The sequence below is a fragment of the Gallus gallus genome, chromosome 18 (assembly GCF_016699485.2).
Source record: "Gallus gallus isolate bGalGal1 chromosome 18, bGalGal1.mat.broiler.GRCg7b, whole genome shotgun sequence".
NCBI lineage: Eukaryota > Metazoa > Chordata > Aves > Galliformes > Phasianidae > Gallus > Gallus gallus.
This window is the reverse complement of record NC_052549.1, coordinates 5,159,447-5,178,682: the sequence shown is the minus strand read 5'-3', so window position 1 is coordinate 5,178,682 and position 19,236 is coordinate 5,159,447. Positions and strand designations below refer to the sequence as shown.

Below are 19,236 nucleotides of genomic sequence, written 5' to 3'. Positions count from 1 at the left end.
AACCCATCACCCGCTGCATGCTCTGAACCCACACCAGTTCCAAGGGAACCCGTCTGCTCTGTGCACGCATTTCAGACCTGCCCGTGCTGCTCCCTCACACCTTCTGCTGCCTACACCTTATTTTTGCCACTCCAGACTTTGGTTTCAGGCTGCCTCTGCGGACTGCAGAGCTTTGTGCTCAACAAACTGCACGCCTCAGAGGTCAGGAACAAGACTTTATTGTTTGCAGGTTCCTTATCTGCACCCAACGAGCCAGTTATCTTTTACAAGATGCTCTCTGTTGCTCCTGGCTTTCTGTAACAGTGACAAATTAAAGCGGTGGCAATACCAGTTCCGCTGGACTCAATCCAGGCACTGCAGACCTGTGGCAGGAGGGAGCCCGGCTCACAAACCAAACAGGACGACAGCTCTCAAACTGACGATGGAAAAGCAGAGGGGAGCTCAGATGAAAGCACCACGAAGCCATCAACCAGCTGACATCTGTTACTGCATGCCCTTTCCTCGTGTAAAAGGCTTGATGGGGAAGTCTGCCATCCAAGGCTGTTTCTTCTGGGAATCATCACCCGGTGAACAAACGGTCCTCAGTGCTCCTTCCATTCCCACAACTCCCCTCTCTGCTGTAGGACCCCCTGGTGTGTGTGGGCTAATGGTGCCACACCACCAAAAATCCCCCTGTTGTGCCTGCACTGAAAGAAGTGCACAGAACAATTCCCCCTCCTCCTCCTCCTGAAAGCTGCTCTGTGCTCTGAGAACCCACCTATCAGCTCAGCGTGGAACAAAGCAGAACACGCTCAGCTTGAAATGATGGCCATTAATTCCCCTCAGTCATCGTTCCCACAACAGTCAACTCCTTTAAAGCCATCCTTCTGCTCGCAGACCTATTAACTGCAATGCCTAAACATGGAGAAACAGCACCGAGCGGAGACGGAGTGCAGAAGAGCGAAGGCAGCCACAACAGTGAGCTGCTCCACTTCCAGCTGCAAACAGTGAGAGCCCAAACTTGGCTGATGAAAACTCCCCAACACTTTATTTACGAACTGTTCTGCCCATGTGCTTCCCCCCCCCCCCACCCCTCCACCCCCCTTCCCCCTTTAATGAACGTGATTATGAAATTACTGGTATTCTGAAATTGCCCATCACCACAGCACCGGGCTGCTTCATAAAAACCAAGAGCCATCACTCAAGAACCCAACAATGTGCTGTTGCTTATTTCTCCTGTCGGGTCCATCTACCACCAAAGGACAAGGAAAAAGCAACGGATGAAAATCACCTTCATTTTCAGGCAAGATTCAGAGCAGAGAAAATGAACACCAAGAGACCCAACTTCCCACGAAGATCAAGCAGCTATCCCCACAGCCACCCAGGAAGCTTCCCAAGGAAAGCCTTGCAGGAATAGGTTTTGTACTGTATTTAGTCACCTAACAAAGCATGTATCAACAAAGAACAATCTTATCAGCCCCAAGCACAAACTCCAGTTATACTCCAACACAAGTGGGGGAACCATTAGCATTTGGTAAAGTAGTTACCATCCTTACTGATAAGGAAAGAGGCTCTGGTTTGTGATTGCTGAACGTTAAACAATAAAGAAACTTCTCTTTACATAACTCTATATGCTCCTCAGCAGGGGCTGGGAGCTGCAAGGCAAGGAGAAGCCCCCCTGGTTACGTTTCCACACACTTTGTGTAGGCAGCCTCACTTTGCTGTTCCAATTTTGCCTTCATTTCCCCATCATAGCCAAATTTCTGGAACGAAATAACAGATCTATGCCAAATAAGGGGGCAGGGCAAGAATCAAGTTATGGCTATGCCTTGGTAAGTGAATGTGTACGAGCCCCCAACACGGTCACAAAGCACACTCCAACTTCTCCAAGCAGAATGGAATTTTTCTGTGCTCCAAATTATTTTCAGCTATTTATAGTGTACTTATGTTTCTGAGTAGGTTGCTTGTCTTTAATACACCAGGAGAGAACGTAAGTGCACAGACATATACACAGAACACAGGGAAGAAGATGGTAAAGCCTCCCTCTGTTGGTTTCAGGTGCAGATATTTATGTCCTAGAACCTCTTGGAGCTTTTCCTTCAATAGAGAATAAAACCTCTGTTCCTCAGAGGGGTCCTGGTTAACTTTTGAATCCAAAGATGCCCTTTATGTATCCTGTGAGGCCACTCTTGGCCTTCTGCTCCACCTTGTCTTCCAGAGGTGGGAAAGCAACATGATTAAGGGCCAGGTCAAAGAACAAAGGTTTGCATGGGATGGGCTGGAAGCCCGGAGGGAAGTGCACGAGGCTGACTTGCTTGCTGACAAGAGAAGGATCCAGACAGAAGGTCTCAAACCGTTCTGAGAGTGGCTGAAAGAGAGCAATGCAAAAAGGCAAGTTAAACACATGGCAAATGGCAGCTGACAAACCTATCAGGCACAGAGAAATTAACAGCACTGGGGTGACAAAAGCTGAAAACCTCACGTGTGATAGCTTGGGCCTTGGGAATGCTTTGATCCCTTCTCAAAGCCTTGCTGCAGCCTGACTCTAGATAACTTCCTCAAACACAGGGAGAAAACTAACCAAACAACAATATAAAGTGGCACACGGGAAGCTGCAAGCAGTAGCCTAGTTCCAACATGAGGCACTCCACCCTGTCAGCCACCTTCAGCACTCACGGAAGGAAAACAAGACTATGAAAACCTCTCACCCACTCCAGTCATGACAGAACTCCAATTAACCTGACATTTCTTGATTTTAAGAGACACTCAGGTAACAGGTTTAAAGCAATATTCATTAAGGAACAATTCTTTAATTTGACAACACTCTTAGCTCCTACCTTGCCGTCCTTGACCTGAGATGGAGACTCAGTCTCATGATTATCATTTGCATCTGCAAAATCAAAAGAAAAGGTGGTAAGGATTACAGACAAGATCTTGATGCAAGGGAAGAGTCAGCTGTTCCCTACGCTGAGCTATGAACCTTGCTTTCTGGGATGTATAAAACAATATCTGTGGTAGAGGCAACTTGCTTTCTAGATAAAAAGAACCACGTAGATTGAGTAACAGTCACCACAGCACTCCAGTGATGGAGAGCTTCTCCATGTCATGGCTCCTGAAAGAAGCCCCAATTTGAGTTAAGCGCAGAGATGATGAAAAGACAACAGCAAGGCAATAAAAGACAAGGCAACCCGTCATTTATCTTTCTCCAGCAGCAGGCCCTGCAAAACCAGCAGCTCAAGAAGTCACAAAGTTCATCCATCCCACTAAAGCTCCCCTAACCTGGTCCACACTGACAAAGAGCTGAACAACACTTCTCTCCCTCTTCTAAGCACTCTTCCCAGATAGGCAAATATAAGGTAAGTAAGGTCAACAAGAGCTTAGTGCTATTGCCAAGGAAGTGGTATATATTGAATCCAATTTGTTTGCAGGAGGAAAATTAAACACTAAACAAAGTATTCTGAGCAGGTTACCAAAACAGATGCATGTCCTGAGGAAGTACATTTGCAACTCTAGGCAGGGAGCAAGATGCCAAGTGTCTAGTCAATGGTTGCCTAGCTGCACTGCAAACAGATTGAAAAGGCTACAACTGGAAAGAAACAATTTTTAGGAACCTCCATAAGTCAGAGTTTTATGTGGAAAAACACTTGGAGCTTCAGAAATGAAATAAAAGAAATTAAATAGCTGCAGGGGCATAATTCAAGAGAAGCAGTAACTCTAGTATAATTCCAGAACTCACCCAATATAGCTGCTGCTTGCAAGGAGTATTTCTCTGCATTGACTTGAGTGATCAGATCCTGAACATCAGGCAGCTCCTAGGGCATTAAAGAAAATGAAGTGAAAGCCTGAAACATGCCAGAGTTTAAGAGTTAGGGCAAAAGTAAAATCTGACAAGGAACTGAGAAATGCAGTGCTAGAGTTAATAAGCCTTTCCAGAAGAAGATAAGCTCCAGGACAGCCCTTAAGGAGCTACAGATACAGCACGACAGAAAACATGGAAAAGTGTTATGGAGCTCTTACAGCAAGGCCACCTCCTCGACCGCACATGGCCTGTCAAAACATCTCCACATCACTACAGCCTCTAGTATAGTAGGTCATGAAGTCATACTCGTGTTATTAATTTTGCTACTTTAAGATCAGCCTTGAATTTTAATGGCCTGGTGTCTAATTGACAATAAATACTGGGCCAAGGCTTTCTCATTAACTTCTGCTCCGCTCTGCACACAGGATTGGGTTCCTACCTTCAAGCTGTTTGTAAAAGCTCCAGCTCCTGACTGAACTTCGCCGGCATATTTCAGCACTCTTTCATATAAAACCAGAGCTTCACTCCACTTCTTGACCAGTACATAGGACTGTGCAATGAAGAAACACCTACAACAGTAAACAGTGGATCCCTGACGTGACCGTATTTGTTGTCCATACCTTTTACAACTCAAACCACTGATAACAGAGCCCATTAAGCATGTCTGGCCAGCTTCCTCTTAGCAACCACTCTTCATTTCACAAAAGGGCAGAGGAAACTGCATCGGAGCCCTGTAATGTGCATAAAGCCTTGGGATAACAACCTCTGAATACATAATGCCTGCTAGAGGACGCCTGGCTGTTTCTCAGTCACCTGTAAGCTTTGTACACAAGTGTCTTCAACCCAATCTCCTTTTGGAAACTCTTGTCCTCCTCCAGGCCAGGAAGCTGTGTCAGTTCCACGAGGTTCTGTGCAAAACAGAGTAACAAATTCAGGCAAGCGTTGTTTTCCTCTGGAATTTGGAAAGCTGCCCCTTTTAATACTCAACACTACGCTCCCATGAACATAGTTTCCAGTTTTCTAATTATCAGTATGCTAATCTTGCAAAGGACACTCACTGAAACTTGTACATGTTTGCCCTCAGGACAGATTTCCTGACACAAATAGGAATTAGGACAAAGACTCCTAAGATTTCACATGAAGTAATTCTTTCCTAAGACAGCTTCTTTCCCATTCATAACTGCCCGAGCCACAGGCTCCCACAGTTAATTGAAAATGTATGTGAGAAATTGAGAAACTGCTTATGAAGAACAAGCAGAGGCCTTTTTTAGCTGCTACTTTCTCCAGTCAGCAGAAGCTACGGCAGCTGTTGGGTGCTGTATAAAACAGGCAGAAAAACTACTGGAAAACTGCATTGGAGGATAAACGGGAGGGAGCCCATCTCACACGTACCTGTAAGATGATATCGTAAAGACGGATCAGGTCCTGAGGCCGCGGTGTGCGTTTGCCATCCTCTTCTGATCGCTGCTGCTGCAGCAGTGCCTTCTGCAGGGACTTGGCCATGCTCTCATTGCGCTTAATGGCGGTGGACAACTTGATGTAAGTCAAATAACTGCAAAGAGATCTCATCAGCAGGCTGGCAGAACTGCTCAGACATCGCTTCGCTCTGAAAACACTCCTCCCCCCCAGCCAAGCTGATACTAGTAGGAGCAAAAACATCCGAAAGGTCAACATGGAAGTCTTAAGTAAAGTATTTGCAAAGCCACATGAATCAGATCCTTATCTGTACAGTCATCCTTTGAGACCTGAGAGGTCCGAGACAAAAAACTCATAAAACAAAACAAACAGAAATAAGATGTTGACATAAGAGCGTGATTTCTTCACGCTGGTGCAGGCAGCAGTGTTTGCCCATTACCTGTGTAAGTACTGTATGTTGGACACCTTCCCAGAATCACCTTCCAGAGAGTGTTCCCGTTGCTTCTGTGGGAAATGGGGACAAAATACTGTGTGACACACTTACACAGGCTGCTGGCAGAAGAAAACATCAGGAACAACTCAAGGGTCACGTAAATCACAAAGCTGCATCAACTCTGGGCTTCTACGCTGTCATTCATTCTTACCAACTCTGAATATAATCAGATCAGAGGTGGTAAACTATTTTGGAATTTCTTATTAAAGCAAGTCAAAATAAATGTTCTTGCTGATAAACAAGTTAGACAATAATGCATCAGTCCCAAAGCAAAACTGTATTTCAAAGGTATGTTAGAAAAAGTTACATGTAGAACCACTGATGTTTGGTGTTTACCTGGTCGGGTTTCAGGTCCTCCCGAACTGCCTGAATGGCATCTCTGCACTCACTGAGTAAAGACTCAAACAAACGTTCCCTTGTCTCCTCATTGTCTGCCTAAGAGAAGAGCAAAATTAAGACATCTGTCAGACATCTTTCTGTTTTGCATCCCGTAATACAAGCGTTCACAGAGGAGATGAAACCAAGTTTCCCCCAAATTATGGCTTTAACACCCATGGGTAAAGAGAACTGTAATCTGTATGTGTCTGTAATACACTTTAGGGAACCAAGTGCCAGCATTTGGGACAAAAGCTGCAGGGGATGTGGTCAGTGCCCAGAGTTCCACAGCACTGCAGGCCCAGCGTGGGCAGCTCTCCTCACCTCGTCCTGCAGCTGCTGCCATCCCAGCAGCCCACAGCTGCTCTGAGAACTGCTGAGGTTGGACTGTGCTGTGGGAAAGGCCCAAGAGCAGAAGAAGAGCTGAGCATTACTGACCTGGCAAACCACCAATGCAGATTGCTCTCTTGTTATGCTGATTTAGCTTTTCTCTTGTGGTACAAACACGTAGATGATTATCTTTCCTACACTCCCACTTGAGTGATGCTCAGTGGCAATAATTAGTTCGTTTGAAGCATTTTTTTTTTAAGCAATCCTGTATTTCAGTAGCATGGGTGAATGAGTCCTTAGTCGTTTTCTGCTGTCACTACAAATCTGATCAAAACATGAAGAAGCTTTTGGCCTCCTGCCCCCCAAAACAAGGTATGGAAACGCCTTTGAAGAAAACAACAACAAACTACCACCACCTCACAAAAAACCAAGGTGAAGCCTGATTTTTGCCTAATGGACTGACATACCCAATTAAACAACACGCCCAAAACCGCTCCAACTGATTTGGTAAAATGAAACTGCCCAGAAACAAATCCCAGCCTCAGCAACTGCAGGAATGGTTAACTTGGAAAGAGCCAAATTTAACTCAACGAAACTTGAAATTGGCCAAGAAGAAAACAAAAAACAACTGCCTAAAGACATCCCTGCTTGTATTACCTTCAGAAGAGCTCCACAGTCCCCTCTTTTCAGAGCTTAAGTTTCTGTGAAAAACTGCTCAGCTTTACCATTCAAAGCCTCTCCTTTGGTAAGGTTTGCAAACCTATGAAGGAATGTTATTTTTCCTGCCTCACAAAGCCTGGTGTATCTTGACCTAAAATGAAGGTGTGGGGGGCTCTTGGGGTTTGGGGTTGGTTTTTGTGTGTGTGCATGTGTGTTTTTGCTGCAGGAATTTTTAAGGTGGGATCAACTACCGAGAATAACCAGAGACAAGTCTGGCAGCATTCTCAGCCTCACCCAGCAGAACGCAGCCATCTCACTGCATGCACAAAAATGAAAACAGACATAGCGAGATCATCAGTCAAGCACAAGCAGGGAGAGGGCTGGGCCATGCACTGAAACAAAGGCTTTCATTTCTAAGCAGAAATTCCTAAGGTTAAGCAGATTGGGCATGTAAATACGTTCATGCTCTGATTTGCAAAATACCAGACAGTAAAACTGAGAAACAAGTGCACCTGCTTAGGGAGAACCAATGTGGCTCTTGAAGTCATGCATTCAAGTCTACGAAAAGGATGACAGAAACAATTTTAAGCTTGGATTTTGTACTTCAGTTTGGCTCACTTGTTGTTTCTCCCGTTGCCAACGAGACACTGAAGGATCTCCACCTTTACTCAAAGCACATCCGTTTGTGTTTGTTTCTAAACAAGCTCTGAGGAATGCTATTGACACACAAGAGTTTCTGCTAGTCCTCTGAGCTGAAAGGTGCCAAAGATCCCAGCGATGACAGCTCATTTAGGTGAAGCTGGACTGTCCATCACAGCTGACCCGCTGACTGCAGGACAGCCAAGCTCTAGCCCTCTGGTAATGTAAATACTGATCTGTGTGTTCAGCTCTCACCACTACTAGTTGTGATGACACAACCCCTGTTTACACAGAGGTTCCATGGACCACAAAGCAAGACTGAAGATTTCAGATCGCTGCTCTGCCACCGCCTTATAGAACAAAGAGGGCAACTTCACTGACACCATCCATCTGCTGCTCTCACAGGATGGAAATTAAAGGAGGGAACACTGAACTCTAAGCTGCACTTCCACCTGCTGGCCATACCAGTGCACTACCTACTAAAAAACACAACTCAGCAACCCCAGCTTCATTATAGTCTGGCAAAACTAGTTAACACTAATGTTCCCAACCCAGCCCTACCCTGCTTGTCCTATTAGACTGCCTTCTTAATACTACCTCCAGCTCCTGTCCTGTCGTATACTTTTGTGAAACTTTCATGTTATCATTTAAATTGGTACTTTTCCTCATTTTCTTCCTGTTGATGTGCACTTTTTTGATGCTCCATAAAGCCCAGCAGCAGCAGCAACAGCTGCTACTACAGACCTCTGCACTGCCTCTTCCAGGATGCTGTCTGCAGAACACACCATCTGGGCACCACAGAAAAATCTTGGCTGCAGTATTAACAGCATGCATACTGTGTGCCACTGGAAGAGTTATATTTGAGATGAATTTGCCTCCTGACATTTACCAATCATCTTCCTGCTCTGGAAGATTTGCATAAGGCAACAAGAGAGTGCTCTAAAGCTCACAGCAGCTACTTCATCTGGCAGAACTGCTTTTCATTGCTGGAAAGAGGTGATCTCTACAGAACGTTTTCTTCTGCTTGCTCTTCAGTTGGAGCAGTTGAGCAACATACTTCTCCCACTTTTAATTTTAGCCTTTTGACCACAAGTTTGAGAAAAGGTTATTTTAAAGCTTTTAGCCCAGGCATCAAGCTTTATCTCACAGGCTAAGATAAAGAAAACAATTAGAACAGACACTGGAGATGGCTCCTGAGTTACCTGGACAATAGCAGCTTCATTGTCTGCCAGGCCCAGTAAGAAGATCCTCACTTTGTCTATCTTCACAGGAACAGTTCTTCCTCTCCACTCCACTTCACTCATCGTGGCTGCCTGCTTTGCTCGAGTTTGGGTAATCAGTGCCTGTGGAGAATGGACTGAGATTAGGAGTCCAAACTTAAAGAACCCATAATTGACTACAATGAAATCAAAAGGCTTCACCGCCCCCCCTCCCAAGAGTGTGGCTACCCACAGATGAGCTTACTCATGCTCTCCTGATATGTACTGGCTGTTCAGCGGTGTGCTGCAGGAATATTTATGCTCAAAGAAGTGATATTTGCATGCTTGGGGGTCAAATATTCAGGAAGTTACCTCCAGTTTTTCTGCAAGAAGACCTTCAGTGCCACCAGACCTCAGCCTCATCTGCATCAACTCATTCATAGCCGACTGGTCACCTGTGAGAGTTAACACATCAAGATCTTACTTCATCTGAATTCAGAAATCATTTTAATGAAGGAAAGATAACCAACACATCTTATACTGGAGAACTGGAGATTTGTTGGCAAGAAGGATACACGTGCATCATTATTTTGACCTCATATGCAAATTACTGAAAATTAATATTTTGTCTTAAAGAACAAAAACTTGCAAAATTAACATATTTCTCCACAACTAAACTGATCTAGAACAAACTATATGTATATACATATATATACATATATATAGACTGCATATCTATAACTATATATCTCTATATAGGCTTGATCCTATGTCACTTAGACCAGTATGTCAATACTCCTTTTTCATGAGCAAGCTTGTTTGTGTTTGGAGGTGATGCACCCCACTTCCCTTACCAATATTATAGGCACAGTAACGAATGTTGGGAGAGATCTCCTCCACACGCTGGTTGTACAGCACAGCTTGTTCTTCTGTAAAAGCATTGGCCAGCTTCTCATAGATGGTCCTACCAGAAAGAACACACATTAATTCAGCAATATTATGTCCCTAATCTGAAGAATGATACTTCTTCAAGTGGTACCTCCTGGTTAAATGCAGTTACCTAATCACCTCACAGCTACTGTACACGCAGCACATCAACCCACTAGGCTTATCCCCATGCTGCTTACTAAACAAAGTGAGGGAACTCACTTGCATTTGTTGAAAGCCTCCATTGCTGCTTTCCACTCCTGGTGCTCAAAACGAAGCATCCCTGTGAGGTAAGCCATGTACGCCTGCAGACAACACAAGGGTAAGCAAGCTGACCTTCCCAAGACCAATAGCCTGGTCTGTACCACCTTCAGTATACAGGCTACTGTGATATCTACATTAAGTTGTTATCCCTCTAGTCTTCCCACAGAAACAAAGTGATTTAAATTACATGTTACTGCCTAAGGAAGGGTTTTTTGTTGTTTTGTTAAACTGACATTTCTAAGGAGATGGAAGAAAACATGCTTCCTGCTTGTTATATAACCAACACGGCCCACAAATGTCACAAGACATTCTTTTCAACAGCAAACCACAAAACAACCATTTAGCTGAGTACCACTGCAACCCTTATTCACAGAGTCTAGGCTCACAACACTGCTGTTTTCTGTGTTCCAGGAACTGAAGCCACAAGGCTTATACTCCTGGTGTCTACTCTGGGACATCAGTAAAGCAGGTAACAGGTAAGTATAGTTTATGGGGCTGTGTTGTATCAGCTAGGCTGGACGTGGCTCTGGGCAGCCTGGTCTGGTGGTTGGCGACCCTGCACATAGCAGGGGGTTGAAACTGGATGATCATTGCAGTCCTTTTCAACCCAGGCCATTCTATAATATGATTTTATGAACTTCTTCCCTACCAATTCTTTTTACTGCTGCTTTTTAAAGTAAAGGCAATCACCTGATGCACATAAACAACTTAAAGTCCTCAGCCTGGCTGGTGTCACTGTTATTTCTCCAATCCTAGCAGCTGCAATAACCAGTGAATCCAAGCATGGAGACATCATCCAATTCAAGAAACAGCCCATTTTGATCACCTACTGCTAGGTGAGGATAACCTCTTCGCCTAAAATCCAGAAGTTCCCTCTATGGCTTGAGCTGTAAAAGAAGACCAAAGTATCAGTGAATACCTGAGCTTCCAGCTTTGTTTTGGCATCCACTCGGTTACTCTCACACAGCCTCTCCAGCTCCTCAGCATGTTTCACAGCCTTGCGCAGGCGGGACAGCAGGTGGAATCGTTTGCGAGGCTCTGTGTTGGCCTCCTGTTTGAGCTGCATGGCATAACTCCACGCTCTCTCTGCATCCATCAGAATCAACAGCAAATACCTGCAGAGAGAGGAAGATTAACGAGAAGATGATGATGTTTAAGCAAGTACTGCCACATCACTGCTAGCTCTTTTCCAAGTGACCCGTGATTTTGCCAGCAGAACTTTAGCTTGGCTAATAGAAAGTATACGTTTTTATTTCTTAACTTCATGAGAACATAAGCTTGTATTATCCTTATCTCTTCTTCTCTATTCCTCATTACAGAAGTGTAATTACTCAAACGAGGAAGAGATTTTGATACAACTCTGTAGCGCCACAAACACTGATAAGAAAAAGGGATCTGTGATTTCAGGTTGCTTTTCAAACAGGCTCAAGATGGGTAAACCCATCTGTGATCCCCACAATTAATGCTACAATGTGCCTGACTTAACAACACCAAGAAAAGACAATGCAGCACACATTTCACCTGCTTCTAAAAGCTGGGAAATGAGCCCAAGCCCCTGGCTATGCCCACATATCAAACAAGCATTCTGCCAGGAGTTGAATGTCTACATAAAAATGGCAAGTCAGTGTTTGTGTTCAAAGGGAATGGATTACATCTCCCGTCACCTTCTTGCTGGCTGCAGCACTTGAATTAACAGCACTCATATGCCTCCCCTCGCTGCATGTTTCCATAAGCATTTCCTCTTTAATACACAGGCAACCTTTACTGACTGTGAAAATAACCCATTTCAATCACTCTAAGGTGAAAAAGGGATTGACTTGCTACTCCCTCCCCCACTTATTCACAAGATGAAAGCAGTACATGAGCAGTTCCCCTCCCCTGCACAACAGCCTGAACATTCATCTTTATTAATATCAACAGCACAAATGTCTTCATAGCAGTATATCTACATATAGTGCACAGAACCCTTTTCCACGACACCCACATGAAAATAAATGATCAGAAAGAAGGCAACCACTCACTAACACAGGATTCCATCCAGCGGCCATACCTGTTGTCTGAGAGAATCTCTTCTGTTACCTTCTTCCCAGTGAACTTGTGCCTGTTCCCCATCTTGAAGTTGAGAGTTTTTCGGAGCCGCCTCAGCCTACGGGAGCAATAACCCCTAAGGAAAAGAAGAGGATGGTCAGTGTGGCCACAATTGTGCTTAAGTTTACTGACCTCTCCAATCAGAAAAGGAAAGTGGCCACTAAAGGCTGAGCCAGGCATTGTTTTAACAACTAAGACCTTCATATATGGCGTAAGGTGAGAGGTATTTAAGAAACGACCTGCAAATCAGTGGTTAATAAACAGAATAGAAAGGTAGGAAGACATGCAACAAGTCTTGATCTTGAAAAATTACAATTCCTATCGTCTAATGTCTTTATGTTCATTCATTGAAAACATGTGTAAGAGCACAGCGAGGTGTTAACAAGCTCTTAAAAAGCAACTCTAAAATGAGAAGCAGTATTTATACTCCTCAATGGAACAGTCATAATATATTAGGCTTCATTAGGAAAAAAAAAAGCATGGAGCAACCTGACAAGAGATATTTACTTGCCAGATTGATTTTGCTGACTGCTACAGCAGGTTTACATTTGAAATGTTATTGTGCCAATAAAACAAAGCAAGTCACAGCAGCTGTGTGACAGACAGCAACTCCAAGACATCCACACTGCTTACTGACCTGTACCTCTGGAAGTCCCCATGTCGTAAACCGTGCTGCTGCTGGGATTCCTTCACAATCTGAAGGACTGGGATTCGTGTTAAGGCAGACTGACAGTACAGCATTAGATCAGTTCTACATTCTATCCCAAAAGAATGGAGGAAAACTCTACAAGTTCCACGAAGCAAGTACTCTCTCAGCAGAGACTGGCAAAGAGCACCCAAAAGCTCTTCAAAGACAAAGACCCGCAGTTGTGAGAAGTGACTAAAAGAATCATCTCCATTGCTTATCTGTAGCTTTAGGCTATCATGACAGGCAGGACTAACACATATTGCAAGCATCTCTGTTTACAGAGGACCGTAAGAGTCCTCTTGCTGACATACCATGTTCCCAGCTAAAAAAACCAACAAGCAAAAGCATCTGGGCTAATGCAACCGACTGCCCTAGCTACACTGCACCACGTCCCATCTTATCTGTGACACAGTTACGCTTACACAACTGGAGCAGGGCAGCCTTCCTGTCCTTATACTTCCCATCTCTCAGGAAAAGGAGACATGCATTATACAGTACTGAGCAGAATCACTGCTGCCTATCAGAAAGTCTCCATTGTTTAAGCATTGAAAGCCTGCATTAGTAAACAAGTCAGTCTGCAATGCCTAGGAGGGCAAAACTTCCTCGCTCCTGCTGTCTGCCTAAGATTTACCATTAGATATTAGGAAGAAATTCTTTACTGTGATGGTGGTGAGACACTGGAACTGGTAGCCCAGCAACGTTGTGAATGCCCCCTCCCCGGAAGCATTCAAGTCCAGGCTGGATGAGGCTGTCAGCAACCTGGTCTAGTGGGAGCTGTCCCTGCCTATAGCAGGGGTTTGGAACCAGATGATCTTAAAGGTTCCTTCCAACCCAAACCATTCTAGGATTCCAAGATTTTTTTTCAAACTGCTTTCTTAGCCTGTGCCATTATGTGCTGAAGCCATATCCTCTATTTTATTCACATTTACTGTCTTAGGTTTTCTCCCTGACAGTACCAGAGAAGCTGTAGATACCCCATCCTTGTAGGCGTTCACAGCCAGGCTGGAGCACCTTGATCTAGTGCCTGACCCAGTGGTTGGCTGCTCTGCCCACAGCAGAACGGTTGGAAATGGATGATTTCTGAGGTCCCTTCCAACCCAAACCACTCTATGATCCTACCATGGCAGTGGCCAGGCCTGCCTCCTGCTCTGCAGTCACACACGTTCTAACATCTGCCATATGCTGACCTGAAACCCGCAGCCTCGTTTCACGTGGATCACCCAGAAGGTAAAACTCAGCCCTATCACAGCTGTGCAGCTGGACTGGTTTCACACACACACGAAGCCACTTCCCATGCCACATCACACTTCAGAAACGCTAAATCCAGAGAAGCCATCCTGCCCTGTCAGCACACCCGTGAGATTTATCCACTACTGCCCCCTTCAAGCATTAACATTACAACCACGAAACCACTGCCGGCCTCCTCTTATCTACACCCGGTGCTCAGCTCTGCTCTGAAGGCTGACGTGTGCTTGGGAAGGAGCTGCGAACAGAACAAAGCCTCCATTCAAAGAGCCAAAATCAAGTCCAGACAGAAGGACAGCGAGGCACTCAGCCCACGCCAATGCAGCCCCGCTCCCTTCAGCCCTCCCGGCCCCTTCTCCCCGTGAAGAACGGCCCCGAGGCTCTCCGGTGGGCACTGAGGGAAGCGGAGACCTACGAGGTAAGCGGCCAGGCCCGACCCCGCCACGTCCGCACTACCTCGCACGGCTGGGCCTGCCGCATCCCGCCGCATCCCCCGCCTCACCCCGCCGCTCCGAAGGATACTCTCCAAGCCCAGGCTGTCACTGAGGCCGTCAGCCCGCGTCCCCGCCGGCCGCTCGTTCTCCTTGTTCTCCTCCGCCCCGCCACGGCCGCCCTGCCGCTCCGCCGCCATCTTGCACGCGGACCGCGCTCGCCGCGGTGCATTGTGGGCCGGAGCAGTAGAGCCGCACGCAGACGCCGTGGCCAGAGCGGCCGCCGCCGCGAGGGCTGATGGGATCGCGGAGGACCGCTGCAGCCCCAGGCGCGGGGGTCGGTCCCGGCGCTCATCCGGCACACCGTCGCGGCTCCTTCTGCCGTGGGCCCCCCGGTCCCCGCGCCAGCCATCCCTTTACCACGGGCAAAACGGCTGCTCTGCCCTGCCAGACCTTCCTTAGCGTGGATTGGGTTTTGAGATTCTAAAGAAGAATTGCAGACTCGGAACCATAATTGAGCTCAGGAGGCAGAGAGCTGCAATAAGGCCTGGAAGGGCACCTGGTTAAGCAGAGCGCCCAGGGCGGGGCATGGGCTGCGTGGCTGTGGGCTCAGCCATAGCCCTGGGTAACCAGAGCACACACAGCTGCCTGTCTTCTGGGAACAGCCCCCTGGGACAGTGCTGTCCTGGCCCCTCAGTGCCATTCTGGGACCTCTCCCATTCCCATATGCCCAGCAGCAGCCCAAGGAGCCTCTCCTTGCCACACTACTGCGATGCAACGAGCTGGTTTTGCTCGCTGCCCCTCCGCAAGGCTCGGCTGTGGGCTCTCCTTGCTGGTTTCCAATCTCTTATTCCCTCTTTGCATAGGAAAGCTGAAAGGGGAAAAGCAAAGCCACGTCCTCGTGCTGCTACCACTTCCCACTGCAAATCTTTTTGCCCGACCCCCCAGTCAGCCAATGCCTGCCCAAATAATGCATCCACGGCTCAAGTCAGGGGAAGAGTTTGTTCTGGGATTTCTGAATGTGGGATCTTGGCAATGATGTTTGTATACGAGCCTGCGGGCTGCAAGTCGCACCAAGAAGCTGCATGTGTCCGTGCCTCTGGGCTGTGAGCATCCCCGTGCCTTGCAGCACTGCCAGCAGGGCTAGATGGGGGCATCCGTCGAGATGATGGAGAAGCTGCAGAGTGGGTTAATTATTGGAGTAATTGATACATTTAATGTGTCCCTCCACGGGAACAAAGGGAGGCAGCCTGGGGGAAGGTGAAGTGTTCTTGGAGAGCTGATTGCACTGAGCAGACTGAGACTTCCACTTGCGAAGACTGGGAAGGAACAAAGCAGGCAATTTTTGCAGGCAGGAAAAGAAGAGACATTAAAAAGATTTGTTCTTACTGCAGTGTGTTAACCTTACACCCCCACCCTAGGGAGGAAAAATGGATTCTCATAGAAACCTTTACTCATCTCTGCAGTGTTCCGGTGCAGGGACCTGGCTGCATGCTGGGCAATTTACCCATTTGCAATCTGAGAGGACTCCCATTCCCAAACCCCTGCAGCTCCAGCTCTCAATGAGCAGCTCTTGTGCTGCAAAAATCACCTGGGCACCGGAGGCTCTCCCTTGGGGATGCTGAGCCCCATCTCCCCCAGCCCCTTCCCAGGGGGTGGCACAGCACTCAGCAGCGTTTGCTGCCCCACCACATCCAGCTCCCCAGGGTTGTGTGGGGCAGCAGGCAGGGCCGGGGGGCCCTTCTGCTGGGGGTGCAGATTTCAGTGTTTATCCCCACGGAGCAGCCTGCCAGGGGCTGGGCGGGAGCTGCCGCCGCCCCGGAGCCCTCCTCCTCCTCCTCCTCCTCCTCCTCCTCCTCCTTCTCACTGGGGGGAGGGAGAGCGCGGAGCAGCACGGAGTGACTGCTGGCTCCCGAGCAAGACGGAGGCGAAGCTCTCTCGTCCCACCTGCATCTTCCTAGAGCGTCTCATTGCTGGCCCCCTGGCACCCCTCGTGCTCTGTGTGCCCCTCCTTGGGCATCCTGGTTGCAGCACTCCGCGGTGCTCTCTGTGCTCCCCCTTCTCCGCGCACCCCTGGCCATGAACGGGTCGGCAGCAGGCTCGGATGAGGGCTGGCATCCCGAGTCGGTGCTCATCCCCCTGGCATACCTCCTCATCTTCCTCGTGGGCACCGTGGGCAACTGCCTGGTGCTGGCCGTGCTGCTGCGCAACGGGCAGGTGAAGAACACCACCAACCTCTTCATCCTCAACCTGGGGGTGGCTGACCTCTGCTTCATCCTCTTCTGCGTCCCCTTCCAAGCCACTATCTACACCCTGGAGGGATGGGTGTTTGGGTCCTTCCTGTGCAAAGCCGTCCACTTCTTCATCTACCTCACCATGTATGCCAGCAGCTTCACCTTGGCCACCGTCTCCCTCGACAGGTAGGAAAGGGGATGGAGGATCCTGAGCACCGCAGCACCCCCTCTGCCAAAGCCCACGCAGGCAGGAGAGGGCAGTAAGCACTTGTTGGGGCATCCAAGGAGCATTTCCCTGCTTGTGGGTGCAAGGGGGTGTGAGTGCTGAGGGCTGGGGACCCGCTGCAGGATGGAGGAGGGTGGGATTGGAAGCTCCTGGTGCTTTCAGACCCCAGAGGTGAAGGATCAGGGTTTGTCCGAAGGCTGCAGCAGTAGAAAAGGGGATGGAGAAGCAGAGTGAAGCAAAGCTCTGTCCCTGTGCAGCACCCGCTCTTGCTGGGGTTCTTTGGCTGTCTGCTGAATAGCTCACAGCCCACAAGGAAGGGAAAACTTAGGGATGTATCAGCTCGGATGCTGCTTTTTCCATTTTCCCCTTTTAGGAACAAAAAGCCAATTTCTGTCCCCGTGGTGTTCCTCGCTGTGGTGACTGTCCCAGCCTGCTCAGCAGGGGGTGCAGGGAAAGCTGTGTAAAAGCTCCCTGCTAAAAAGCAGCCGATTGCCTCACCCTGGGCTATCTCAGCCCCTGGCGCTGCGAGGGCTCCCAGTTCCAAACTCACAACAGCCGGAGAGGACCTGGCTCTGCTCGACGTGAGACCCAGGGCAGATCCCTCAGAAAGTGCTGGATGTGCCCTGGGGATCCTGGGACAGGAGGGGACCATCCCTGCCTGCCCCCCAGGAGCAGAGGGGGTGACAGCACAGGGTTGGGGACGAGGACATTCCTCACCCCACTGTGCTGCAGAGACCCGTGGAAACACTAGGGAATCACCTGTGGGGCTGATAGCCCTGGGAAGCTCAAGTCCATCCCTTCAGCTCTTTTTCCCAGCCTGATCTCCGTGCCTTGCCCAGAGCTGCAGCTGTGTCCCCCTCCTTTCCCACGCAGGTACTTGGCCATACGATATCCCCTGCACTCCCGGGAGCTGCGCACGCCCAGGAACGCGCTGGTGGCCATCTGCTTCATCTGGGCACTCTCCATCATTTTCTCGAGCCCTTACCTCAGCTACTACCAACAGCTCCAGCTGGCCAACCTGACCGTCTGCCACCCGGTCTGGGCCACCTCCCAGCGTAAGGTCATGGATCTCTGCACCTTCATCTTCAGCTACATCATCCCGGTGCTGATCCTCAGCCTCACGTACACGCGGACCATTCGCTACCTTTGGAGGTCCGTGGATCCCCTCCAAGAGATGTCGGAGTCCAAGAAAGCCAAGAGGAAGGTCACCAGGATGATCGTCATCGTGGCCGTCCTGTTCTGCCTCTGCTGGCTGCCCCACCACCTGGTCATCCTCTGCTTTTGGTTCGGGTATTTTCCCCTCAACCACACGACGTACGTCCTGCGCATTGTCTCGCACCTCATCTCCTATGCCAACTCCTGCGTCAACCCCATCGTCTACGCCCTCGTCTCCAAGCACTTCCGCAAAGGCTTCAAGAAGATTTTCATCTGCCTCTTGCACAAGAAGGCGGCCAACAAGGTGCACGTGGCCCAGGGGACCAACACGGTCAGCATGCTGGAGGCAGAGCTCAGCGAGGTGACGCGTCTCAGCGATGCCGGGCCTGGCTGCTCCTCGGTGCGCTGCAAAGCTCAGCCCTGGGGGGAGGCAGCGCTGGGGGGACGTCAGCAGAGAGCTGATGGCTCCTTCATCACCTTCGATGTCACCTAGCAGCGCTCCCCTTCACGCTCTATTTTGCAGTCTCCTGCAGTATGGCAGGCCCGGGGATGGACCACGTTTTGGGTTTGTGTCAAATCTTCTCCTTTTCCCCCCTCAGATGTTCCCAAGCATCGGAACTGTTGAAACGATGCTGATTCTTATGGACTCAGCCAAAGAGCCAAGTGTAGGACTCGCACAGAGCAGGGAGACCCAAACCCCGAATCAATTTTAACGTAGGATCACCTGTTCCTCTGCACCCTGCTGCATCCGCACCTGGTCCCTCACGAGAGCTCTGACCTCCAACCACAGCAGCCTTTGGCTTTCACTGTGGTGCAGGCGAGGCCCCAGAGGTCTACACAGACTGCTGGGGGGATGGGGACCGTGTGCTGGAGCCTCTTGGAAGAGGTCCCAGAGTCAGAGCAGCCGGGTGGGACACTGGGGTCAGCACTGGGGGAGTGTGGGCCCTGCAGGCAGGGCTTGGGCCTCACCGCAGGCACTGCCCTTCCAGTGGGGAAGAACCCACTCAGCATTACATCCCCACAGAGCGAGGTTGGGCTGCAGGGCCCCACGGGGTCCATGTGCTGCAATAAAGACCTAAAGGCTCCTA

The 19,236-nt window shown here is 48.8% G+C and overlaps 2 protein-coding genes across 2 annotated transcripts; one reads left to right on the top strand and one right to left on the bottom strand.

Moving 5' to 3' along the window:
* Window positions 1-202: 202 nt before the first annotated feature.
* On the bottom strand, window positions 203-14,756 carry SRP68 (signal recognition particle 68). The gene is made up of 16 exons (NM_001006204.2): window positions 14,625-14,756; window positions 12,807-12,873; window positions 12,132-12,245; window positions 11,001-11,196; window positions 10,040-10,122; window positions 9,745-9,854; window positions 9,263-9,345; window positions 8,894-9,034; window positions 6,024-6,122; window positions 5,634-5,698; window positions 5,171-5,330; window positions 4,592-4,686; window positions 4,218-4,347; window positions 3,716-3,791; window positions 2,817-2,869; window positions 203-2,347 (listed from the first exon to the last, which is right to left on the bottom strand). The coding sequence occupies exons 1-16, from the start codon at window positions 14,731-14,733 to the stop codon at window positions 2,120-2,122; spliced, it is 1,809 nt and encodes a 602-aa protein (NP_001006204.1). The 5' UTR covers window positions 14,734-14,756; the 3' UTR covers window positions 203-2,119.
* Window positions 14,757-16,395: 1,639 nt separating this feature from the next.
* GALR2 (galanin receptor 2) lies at window positions 16,396-19,236 on the top strand. Its single transcript, NM_001128063.3, has 2 exons — window positions 16,396-16,953; window positions 17,867-19,236. The coding sequence occupies exons 1-2, from the start codon at window positions 16,613-16,615 to the stop codon at window positions 18,639-18,641; spliced, it is 1,116 nt and encodes a 371-aa protein (NP_001121535.2). The 5' UTR covers window positions 16,396-16,612; the 3' UTR covers window positions 18,642-19,236.